The following is an 11,536-nucleotide window of genomic DNA, read 5'->3' as shown; positions in this document are numbered from 1 at the left end:
CCTTGTTTTCAGACCCATTTTTTCCCCAGGAGGTCTCCTTCAACCGTCCATACATCCATCCCCCTAATAACCCACCCATCTACCCTCCGGTTCACTCATTCCCCCCCATCCTGTTTACGCGACCTCCACCCACGCACCCTTCATTCACTCCTGCATTCACCACGGGCATACGTCCTGCCAGGTCTAGTTTCGGGGCTGAGAATCGGACGGCTCCTGCCCTCACAGTGTGTACAGCTCTCTCACAGTGGATAAGACATAACCACAGATAACATTTCTAGGTAGGATGGGGGGAGGATCTTTAAAGGAGGCATAAAGGTGAGGGCCTTCTCTCTCTGGCTCGTACAGCTTCCGGCAGGAGTCTGTTCGCATCTCCACCTCTGTCCCTAGGACCCGTCATGAGTGCCCTTACCTTGCTGTCCTGGAGTCTGAGTGTAGGTCTGGGGCTCCGCACCTGCTTCGGTCCACTATCCCCACTCTTAGGGCTGACAGAACCCCCAGCCCTGCCTGCACCCCTGCACCCCCATACTGAGCAGGCTCTGTCCTTGTCCTCCTCCTAGGGAGGACCCGTGGCGCGTGGCCAAGATGGTCAAGTCCTACCTGCAGCAGCACAACATCCCACAGAGGGAGGTGGTCGACACCACCGGCCTCAACCAGTCGCACCTGTCCCAACACCTGAACAAGGGCACCCCCATGAAGACGCAGAAGCGAGCCGCCTTGTACACCTGGTACGTCCGCAAGCAGCGAGAGGTGGCCCAGCGTAAGTAATGAGCACAGCCCCGTCCTCCCTGGCAGGACCCGGGACTCTTTGCCGCTTGGGGGTGGGGGCCGGGAGCTTCTCCCCTGTGTTACCGGGACTGGGCAGCTGAGAAGAAGTCAGCAGGATTCACTGGGCACATATGACTTGTTCTGCACAAGGCGCTCTGGGAGAGGGGGTAGGCTGGTCCCGGGAATCTGAGGATGGATGAATTGAGTCCCTGTCTTCTAGGAGCTCTGTGTAGAATAGATCGTTACGATGCAACGAGACATATTTTACAATACGATAAAAACAACAGTAACAGCAAGGGTTTATGGAGTGATCACCATACGCCAGGCCCAGGGAGCATAGTACTACATAAAGATTTTCAAGATATTAAGCTGACAGAGGACCAGAGAGTAATCTGTTCTTCCACAGGGAGGCGAGGGCATCAGGAAGGACCACACCAGAAGGAGAACTTTCAGACTAAGTCTTGAAGTCTGAGTGAGATGTTGGCCCACGGAGACACAGGGAAAGGTGTTTTGGGCAGAAGGAGTGGCCCGAGTAAAGGCTTAGAGACAAGGTGTATGCTGGGGAAGATCAGCCACACTGTTGTTCAGGGAATGCTGCGTTTCCTTACTCAGATATCACACTCCACAAAATCCCAAGTGCACTCGTACTTTTGAGCCTATGTGTAAAAAACTTTTTAAAAAAGATTTTACTTATTTGTCAGAGAGAGAGAGAGAGCGCGAGCGAGCGAGCAAGCGCACAAGCAAGGGGAGAGGCAGGCAGAGGAAGAGGGTGCAGCAGGCTCCCCAAGGAGCAGAGAGCCAGATGTGGGACTTGATCCCAAGACTCTGGGATCATGACCTGAGCTGAAGGCAAATGCTTAACCAACTGAGCCACCCAGGTGTCCCTAAAAAAATTTTTTTTTAAATTTCTTTTATTAATTACCCACGTTTTTAAAAAAGGGTACTACATATTAGTTTTAAAAAATAGGGGAAAATAAAGAGTTTACAATAAAAATTAGGTGTCCTCCTAATGGACATTCCTGGTCTCATGCATCCTTCCAGAGATATTTTATGCATATACTACACAATATGTAATGTATAATAATATATAATACACACATACATACATATATTTCTTTTTTTCCCCCTGTGCTCTTTGAAGAGCTGCTGGCTATTATTATTTGGAGGCACTGTTGTTTGTTTAACTGGCTCCCTACCAAAGACTTTTAGACTTTTAGGGTTTTTCCAACATGCTGCTATAACCAACTGCTTCAAAGAAGACGTGCTTACACAAGACTCTGTCTGTGGAAGTAATTCCTAGGAGTGGGATTCTGGGTGAGGGAGTATGTACTTGAAAATCTTTGATAGATATTCCCATAGCTCCTTATGAAGACATGGTGACAATTTGCATGTATGGTAATTAAAAAAATCAACTATTTGCTCCCATGCTTCCTAAACATTTATTAAAATGTTAAAAGTCCTCAAATTCACATATTAATTTGCTCACTCATTTAATATTCACTTATTTATTTACTTATTTATCTATTTTTTACAAGGTGAAAAGTTTTTTCAAGCTGGAAAGTTTATTAAAGTGAAAAGTACACTCTCAAGATAGGAGAGCAGGTGAGCTCAGGAGAGAGAGAGAGCAGGGCGCCTGAGTGGCTCAGTGGGTTAAAGCCTCTGCCTCAGCTCAGGTCATGATCCCAGGGTTCTGGGATTGAGCCCCGCATCAGGCTCTCTGCTCAGTAGGGAGCCTGCTTCCTCCTCTCTCTCTGCCTGCCTCTCTGCCTACTTGTGATCTCTGTCTGTCAAAAAAACAAATAAAATCTTAAAAAAAAAAAAAGAGAGAGAGAGAAAGAGAGCAAGCTATACTTCATTTAATATTTATTTATTTATTTTAAATTTTTAAATTTTTTTTTAAAAAAGATTTTATTTATTTATTTGACAGACAGAGATCACAAGTAGGCAGAGAGGCAGGCAGAGAGAGAGGAGGAAGCAGAGCAGGGAGGAAGCTCCCTGCTGAGCAGAGAGCCCGATTCGGGGCTTGATCCCAGGACTCTGGGATCATGACCTGAGCCGAAAGCAGAGGCTTTAACCCACTGAACCACCCAAGTGCCCCTTATTTATCCTTTTTAAAAGATTTTATTTTTAAGTCCTCTCCATACCCAACATGGGGCTCGAACTCACAATCCTGAGATCAAGAGTCACACATTCCACTGACCTAGTCAGCCAGGCGTCCCACCTCAGTTTATATCTATTGAGTATCTACTATTTACCATTTTTGTTAAACAAAAAAACCCACAACTTTTTAAAGCTGTGATGATCATTTATATAACTTATTTTTTAAAACGATGATATTGGTAGGGGTACCTGGGTGGTTCAGGTGGTTAAGCATCTGACTCTTGACTTTGGCTCAGGTCACGATCTAGAGGTCACGAGATTGAGCCCCTTGTCAGGCTCCGCACTGGGCGTGGGACCTACTTAACATCCTTTTTTTCTCCCTCTGCCCAACCCTCCCCAAACTATGATATTGGTTTTATCAAGGGGCTGATTAAAACATTTAAGTTAGTTGGGGTGTCAGGGTGGATCAGTCAGTTAAGTGTCTGACTCATGTTTTCAGCTCAGATCCTGATCTCAGGGTCCTGGGATCAAGCCCCAGTGAGAAGTCTGCTTGGGATTTCCCCGTGTCCCTCCCCCTGCTTGCACACGCTCTCTCCCTCTCTCTCTAAAATAAATAAATGAATAAAATCTTAAACTGAAAATACCAAAAAGTTAGGTTAATTAGGTTAAGTAACATTAGGTTACTTTACATTAGGTTATTGAACATTTACTGAGCAACCACTATGGTAAAATTTTAATATATCCTTACAAAAATGATCACTGATTCCTTATTCATGCAGAAATAGCAACACATACTGATGCCCTAGGACCCAGTGTTCCTGACACCTGTACCCAACAGGGGCATCCTTTGGGTCTCAGGTGGCTGGAATTGTATATGACGTACTTTGAAGGCACTATCACTAAGTGTTTTTAGAAAACAAGCATGGCTTTAATTTACCCTTCTTAGCAGGTAAAACTTTAACATAACAAACTATTTTTTTAAAAAATATTTTATTTATTTATTTGATAGAGACACAGTGAGAGAGGGAGCACAGGCAGGGGGAGTGGGAGAGGGAGAAGCAGGCTTCCCACCTAGCAGGGAGCCTGATGCAGGGCTCGAACCCAGGACCCCGGGATCATGACCTGAGCTGAAGGCAGACAGATGCTTAACGACTGAGCCACCTAGGCCCCCACACATAACAAACTATTAATTTAGGACAAGTGTAGACCTTCTGGGCAGGCAGTACAGAGGAATCTAGTTTACCCCAGACCCAGTTTTCCCTATTATTAACATGAGTAGGGGACATTTGGGACGATTAACAAACCAGCACTGTCACACTATCGTTAAAGTCCATACTTACTTTATTGTTCAGAGTGCCTCAGCTGTCCCCTAATGTCTTTCTCATCCAGGGTCCCATCCACTTGGATGGTGAAGGCACAGCGTCTGCCCTCCCTGACTCACTCTCCCTGCCTCCCCTCCCCCAAAGATGGCTTTGCATTTATCCATTCTAGTCTCTTGGTTCCTTGCTCAGGGAGAATCTAAGCATTTCCATTAAGTTGGAACCAGCTGATGAGGGCTGGCTGGGTCTCCCCTTTCCTGGCTAACACTTGCATGTTAAGTGTGATTTCCAGATCTGAGGAGTTTAAAATAGCTCTGAATCTACTGTGCAAGGGTTGATTAGTGATGTCTGCCTGGGGCACGGGTTGAGACAGGTGGCACGCGTGCTGTTTGTTATCACTGGATTGGATTTTTACGTTCTAGATGTAAGCTCCCTTGGTTCAAGATCTTAGGAATGAGAAAGAATCAGAAGTGTGGTTGGAGGAATTGAGGTGGCCAGGTGGGAGTGGCCAGCACCCTGCTTATGGCTGTGTGTGTGCCTACAGAGTTCACCCACGCAGGGCAAGGTGGGCTGATTGAAGAGCCCATAGGTGACGAGCTGCCAACCAAGAAGGGGCGGAGGAACCGTTTCAAGTGGGGTCCGGCCTCCCAGCAGATCCTGTTCCAGGCCTACGAGAGGCAAAAGAACCCCAGCAAGGAGGAGAGAGAGGCATTGGTGGAGGAGTGCAACAGGTAGGATGTCTGGTGGGTCGGCAGGGCTGGCTCGGTTTGGGCTGGGGCAGGGCGGGGAGAGATTGGGGGAGGGTGGCTCTGAGTTCTGAGGCTCCCCAGTCCTTGAGCGCTCTTGCTGTTGGCCCAGGAGCACTCAGATCCCGCTCAGTGTCTGGAACCTAGCTCCATTCCTAGCACCCACTCCCCACCCATCCTAGCAGTCCTTGAGGGGCTGCTATTTCATTCACCCTCATTATGACCCTATGGCTATTTTGCTCACTTATGAATGGAGATACTAAGAGAGGTTAAGACCCTTGCTCAGGGTCACATAGCAGCCCTGGGATTAGAACCCAGATCTGCCAGCTCTCAATACTAAGGGAGAAGCCTACATCTTGGGACTCTCTCCCCTACCTCCAGCCTCAGGAGAGGAGGGTTCCTCTGAGCCTAGCCTGGAGGCTCACGAGTGGCCATTTCTGCAGGGCGGAGTGCATCCAGAGGGGGGTGTCCCCGTCGCAGGCCCAGGGACTGGGCTCCAACCTCGTCACGGAGGTGCGCGTCTACAACTGGTTTGCCAATCGGCGCAAGGAAGAAGCTTTCCGTCACAAGCTGGCCATGGACACATACAGTGGGCCGCCCCCAGGGCCAGGCCCGGGCCCCACACTGCCTGCCCACAGTTCCCCGGGCTTGCCCCCACCTGCCCTCTCCCCCAGTAAGGTCCACGGTGAGTGCTTTGTGTGCGGGGGCATGAAATAGTGGGTAGAGGGGACAGATGGCAGGCTGGTGAGCTAGGGAGCACCACACCAGCGGCAATAGCCACCCAAACCCCTTCGCACTTCAACTTGGTTCCTTATCACCCCCCTCTACTCGTTACCCTCCATCCTCTATCTGGTCCCCTCCTACCCACCCCAGTGACCAGACCATGCCATTCGATCTGGCTGAACTTGACTCGGATCACTTTCATTCAGGTCATTCATTTAAGATCAACTCAACTCAATTCCTTTCAGTTCAGTTCAATTCGATTCAATTCCGTTCTGTTTAACTCCCTATAATCCAACTGAGTTCCCTTCTATTCCACTCCGTCCAGCTAAATATAATCCAGGGAAATTAAGTTAATTTTGTACAGCTCAGTTCAGTTCAATCCAATTTGATTTGATCTGGTTCGGTTCAACTCCAACATACTCAATCTACTTCAATTCATTTTGGGTTCAGTTCAACCAGATTCCAGTTCATTGAACTAATTCCAGTTCCTTCTATTAAACTCCATTCACCACAGTTTCAGTTCATCAATTTCCGTTCATTTTGACCCAAATGTCTTTCATTGCACACCTCCTGCCTATCACGCATAGCTCCGGCCCACAGGGGCCATAGAGCTAGTGAGATGCAGGTCTTGCCTTCGGGGAGTTGGAAGCAGCCAGCCCAGGACCTGGCAGGGGGAGGTTCAAGTGAGGTTTGTTGGCCGCACACATAAAGATGGGGGGAGTCAGTAATTAGGGCAGTTTGGAGCAATGAAGGCCACGGAGGTGGGGTGCTGATGCTGGCTGCGGCTCCAGTTCCAGGTGTGCGCTATGGACAGCCAGCAACCAGTGAGGGGGCGGAAGTGCCCTCAAGCAGCGGTGGTCCCTTGGTGACAGTGTCTGCTTCCCTGCACCAAGTGTCCCCCACGGGCCTGGAGCCCAGCCACAGCCTGCTGAGCACCGATGCCAAACTGGTGAGTGTCCCCACACCCCACGGGGAGGAAGACCCGTCCAGACCCATCTTCCACCTTCCCCTGGCTGGGAGATTCTGCAGTGGTCCCCAGGGAGACAGTGTGGGGCCTCACTCAGGCTCAGCTTGGTTTCCCCTCTAAGGTCTCAGCTACTGGGGGTCCCCTGCCCCCTGTCAGCACCCTGACAGCCCTGCACAGCTTGGAGCAGACCTCCCCAGGCCTCAACCAACAGCCCCAGAATCTCATCATGGCGTCACTTCCTGGGGTCATGGCCATTGGGCCTGGTGAGCCTGCCTCCCTGGCCCCCACATTCACCAACACGGGTGCCTCCACCCTGGTTATTGGTAAGTTGGTGGGCATGGGGGGGCACCCGGGTGGGAGGGCTCACAGGGACCCCACAGGATCCAGAAGCTGGAGGAGCCACTGGGACTCATTCATTCATTCATAGACTTACTGAGTACATGTGCTGGGCCAGGCACAGTGCCACCTGAGTGACACATAAGGGAGCCAAACAGACCAAAATCGCAATGACTCCGGGTGGGGAGGCAGACAGCACACTCAGTACAACATTATATAGTGTCTCGGAAAGCAAAATGTCTTTGGGAAAACTGGGCACAGAAAAGGAGATCAAAATCTTGTAGGTTTTGGGGTGTTTTTTGTTTGGTTAGTTTTCTTAAGCCCAGAAAGACTTTCTTTGCAAGAACCATAATACAGAGGCTGAATATATTTGACAGATAGGGAGCTACCGGGAGAGGGGGACAGAGTTAAGCTGCAGGGCCTATGCACTGCTGTGGAACCCCAGGTCTCCGGGGAACCTAACTGGTCACACCCCCTGCCCATAAGATGAATTAGAGGCTCAGAGGCAGGGAGTAGCTTGCTAAGACCATGTAATTTAGCGCCAGGTCCTAGTGAAGCTGTCTCCTGGTCGCCTTTCCCCTTCCTCCCCCCGCCCCACTGGCTCTGGAGGGAGGGGCAGTGTCCGGGGGTCAGTGCTGGGCCAGTGGAGGCAGTGAAGGCCATGGAGGCAGTAGGAGGCCAGGCTAACTCCTGTTCCTCCCGCTGCAGGCCTGGCCTCCACTCAGGCACAGAGTGTACCAGTCATCAACAGCATGGGCAGCAGTCTCACCACCCTGCAGCCCGTCCAGTTCTCCCAGCCGCTGCACCCTTCCTACCAGCAGCCACTCATGCCCCCCATGCAGAGCCACGTGGCCCAGAGCCCCTTCATGGCCACTATGGCCCAGCTGCAGAGCCCCCACGGTAAGCACCCCGAGACCCATACTGGGGGAAGTGGTGGGAGAGGCCAGGTGTCTACGAGCAGATGAGGCGACAGGGCAGCTTAGCAGCTTGTGTGTGTGTGTATGTTGTGGGGCACATGCTTTGGTGTGTGTTTTGGTAACGAGGCGGTCTGCCGGGGTTCAGATGCGTGTCTGGGGGCCTGAATATGTGTCAGGGTGTGAATGAGCATTGGTCGTGTGTGCACACGAGTTTCTGTGAGTGGGTATGCATGTGGGTGTCTATTGGTGTTTGTGGATGCACACCCATGTGTAGGAGAAAGGTCTGAGTCCTCTCTCTGAAACGCGCAGGGCCACATGTATCTCAGAACTCAGTACTTCTCTGACTTTAGAAAGGAGACACAGAGTGTCCACCATACATACCACCACACTCCCGGGAGGCCTTGGGGCAATGTCCTGTCTTCTAAGCCCTGTGACTTCTGCAGAAGGGAGAAAGCCACCAACGGGTTAACAAAGACTTAACAGAACCTCCCATTGGGTTCCAGTCAGAGTTTGCCACCAGATGAGCTCAACTGATGGCTTTACAAAAACCTGTTGGTTTTCAGAACTTTCTGGAATTTGGAACTAGGGATAAGGGCCTGTGGGCCTGTGTCTCTGTGTGGGTTTGGTTGAGGGCACATACTCGTGTGTGTATGGTTTCATCTGAGTCAATGTGAGAATATGTAGTTCAAGTGCTTTTCTGCTGGTGTCTGTGTGCCTAGTCATGGGGCCAGGCTGTAGGCGGAACTCTGGGTTACATTTTGGAGAGGTGTCCTGGAGGTGGAGTGATGCTGCCCCCCGCTCTGCTGACCCCCTAAGGGGGCTGCCAGCCTTCCCCACCACGGCCTGTACTTAGTACAGCTGCACTGTGCCTCCTACTGCCCTTCACACTTGTCGTCCCTGGGTGGTGGGTGTGGGTTGAGGGTTCTGAGCCTCCCCAGCCTTCCACCAAGCCAGTCTCTGCAGGGTCTTGTAGTTGGGGAAAGGATCTAGCCCCTCAGTTTTGGAAATCTTTCCTGAGTCCTTAACCACTGCTCCATTGGGCCATTTACCAGGCCCCGTGCCCCACTTCCCCCAGAGCTCCCAGCTTTGAGGCCCCCTTCAGAGGGGTCTAGTGTGGCCCAGGGTGCCACGTATTTATCCTCCTCTCTCTTCTCCCTCCTGGCCAGCACTCTACAGCCACAAGCCTGAGGTGGCCCAGTACACCCACACAGGCCTGCTTCCGCAGACCATGCTCATCACCGACACCACCAACCTAAGCGCCCTGGCCAGCCTCACGCCCACCAAGCAGGTAAGGCTCAGGCCCTCCTGGCCCCTTGCTCAGGCCCCTCCCAGAGGGCACCTCTGCGGGGCTCAGGAGGCTGCTGTGTTCCCCCAGGTCTTCGCCTCGGACACCGAGGCCTCCAGTGAGTCCGGGCTGCATACGCCAGCGTCTCAGACCACCACCATCCACATCCCCAGCCAGGACCCCGCTGGCATCCAGCACCTGCAGCCAGCCCACCGGCTCAGTGCCAGCCCCACCGGTGAGCAGCCTTTCCCTGCTCCCTCAGCTGGGGAGGAAGGTGTATGCAGCAAAGGGGAGGGCACCCTGTGCTCCCCTGAAGTGAGCCAAGAGGGGTATGAAACCACAGGAAAATGGGCGTATCTTACGTGACTATCACACTGACTCAGTTGAGGAAAGAGATTAAGTAATCGCAAGAGACAGTAGAGGGTACTAAGGAGCAGAACGCTGGGCGTGCCGTGGACCAGAAGCAGCTCATGGGCGTGCTGGTTGGGCTCAGGGGTTGGCACTGTTTGAGTATGTTGCCCACTTTTTAAAAATTAGCTTTCACAAAGAAATCGTGGTTTCTGGCTTTTCTTGGAAAATTGGGAGACTCGTGTTCCCACGTAGCAACGATAAGAGTGTGGGCTCTCCAGGTCATCACATCCCCCTTGACCCATTCACTTCCATCTCCGATGCCCGACATCTGCAATAATGAACAGTGGGCACTTGGGAGTCAGGCTGCTGGGCTCTGGGGCCATGGGTCATCACTTGCTAAGTGTGTGACTGTGGGCGGCTGCTCCTCCTCTGGGGGCCTCAGGTTCCCCCATCCAGTCCTTGTGGCTGCACTGACAGGTACTCAGGGCTCCATGGGTCAGGCTCCATGCTTTATCCACCGGACACGAGTCGTCATCCCCATTTTACAAATGAGAAGCACCGCTCAGGAGGTGAAGGACTTGGCCTTGCCTCTGACACTGCCTAGGTGGCAGGGCCAGGATTTGCATCCGGGTCCAAAATCAAAGCCCATTCTCTTAGCCACCGGATTTAGTCAGGGTTCTGGTGAGACACAACCAAGAGGAATACAGCTGGGCCCTGAATGACCCGGGGTTTGAACAGCACGGGTCCACTTATATACCAGTTTTTTTCAGTATAGCACAGGATGGTAAATGTCCAATGTTCTTGATAACTTTTTCTTTTCTCTAGTTTACTTTAAGAATACAGTATATAATATCTAGAGGGTACAAGATATGTGCTGATGGTTGTTCAGGTTATTGGTACAGCTCTGGGTCAACAGTAGGCTGTCAGTAATTCAGTTTTTGGGGAGTCAAAGGTCAGTTGCATATCTATGACTGTGCAGGTGGTCAGTGGCCCTAGCTCCCTCCACACTATTTGAGGGTCAAAGACATATGTACACATATATTTAAGTAACTGGTTCACATGCCTGTGGGACTGGCAGTTGGGAAGCTGTAGGGCAGGCCAGCAGGCTGGCAAGAGAGACAGGAGTCCGTGCTGCAGTCTTGAGGCAGGATTCCTTTTTCTCTAGGAAACCTCAGCTTTGGCTCCTAAAGCTTTCAACTGATTACATGAGACCCACTCATGTCATCAAGAGAAATCTCCGTCACTTCCACGCAATGGATTATAGGTGTTAGCCACAGTTACAGAACATCACCACTGCAACACTTCAATGTTTGGCTCGGTGACTGTATCGTAGCCTAGCAACTAACCACACCATCTCACCAGGGCTTCTCAAATGTTTCCACTAAAATGTCCTGAGGTGGCCACTCCCTGGGGGGCCCCAGAGACTGGCTGGGGGTTGATGAGACCCAAGCACAGAGGTTTAGTTTTGGGGTCTGGTTATCTGCAGCAGTTCAGAAGGTGGTGAGGCCCCATGTCCTCTGTGCCAAGTGCCCCTTGGGATGGGGAATGGGTGGGTGAGGTGGGTTCAGGAAGGGCTTGGCCAGCAGCCAGCTGTCTCACTTGCCCCTGCAGTGTCCTCCAGCAGCCTGGTGCTGTACCAGAGCTCCGACTCCAACAATGGCCACAGCCACCTGCTGCCATCCAACCACAGTGTCATCGAGACCTTCATTTCCACGCAGATGGCTTCGTCCTCCCAGTAACCATGGCGACCGCCTCCCAAGGGGCTGGGCCCTGCCTGGAGCCTGCAAGGCCTGCTTGGGGGGTGATAGGGACATCTGTGCCTGTGAAACTTTCACTGCCACAGGACAGCAGTGTGCCCTGGAAAACTGTGCCTTGGTCCCTACTTTGCTCTGTCAGCGTCAGAAGGGGTTCCAGGGTTCCCTGACCCCAGGAGGGCTAATTCCGTCCACAAGAGGGGACTGTGGAGAGCTGGGAAGCAGAGCAAGACACAGGAGGGACTGTTCCTGATGCTCAGGGTCAAATCTGTC

At 51.6% G+C, this 11,536-nt stretch overlaps 1 protein-coding gene across 2 annotated transcripts in view; it reads left to right on the top strand.

Moving 5' to 3' along the window:
* Window positions 1-11,536, top strand: part of HNF1A (HNF1 homeobox A) — a 17,706-nt gene extending 6,170 nt beyond the window's left edge. The window contains exons 2-10 of one of the 2 annotated variants that reach the window (XM_082699057.1): window positions 558-757; window positions 4,729-4,915; window positions 5,374-5,615; window positions 6,445-6,602; window positions 6,742-6,943; window positions 7,665-7,856; window positions 9,040-9,161; window positions 9,249-9,393; window positions 11,121-11,536. In XM_082699057.1, coding sequence (XP_082555183.1) covers window positions 558-757; window positions 4,729-4,915; window positions 5,374-5,615; window positions 6,445-6,602; window positions 6,742-6,943; window positions 7,665-7,856; window positions 9,040-9,161; window positions 9,249-9,393; window positions 11,121-11,248 — 1,576 coding nt within the window. In that variant the 3' untranslated portion in view covers window positions 11,249-11,536. Of the gene's footprint in view, window positions 1-557; window positions 758-4,728; window positions 4,916-5,373; window positions 5,616-6,444; window positions 6,603-6,741; window positions 6,944-7,664; window positions 7,857-9,039; window positions 9,394-11,120 lie in introns of both variants that reach the window. The other variant, XM_082699056.1, reaches the window with a different exon arrangement.

This window comes from Mustela nivalis, assembly GCF_964662115.1.
Source record: "Mustela nivalis genome assembly, chromosome: 14".
Lineage (NCBI taxonomy): Eukaryota > Metazoa > Chordata > Mammalia > Carnivora > Mustelidae > Mustela > Mustela nivalis.
Note: the sequence above shows the minus strand (reverse complement) of the source record. Positions and strands in the feature narration are given on the sequence as shown.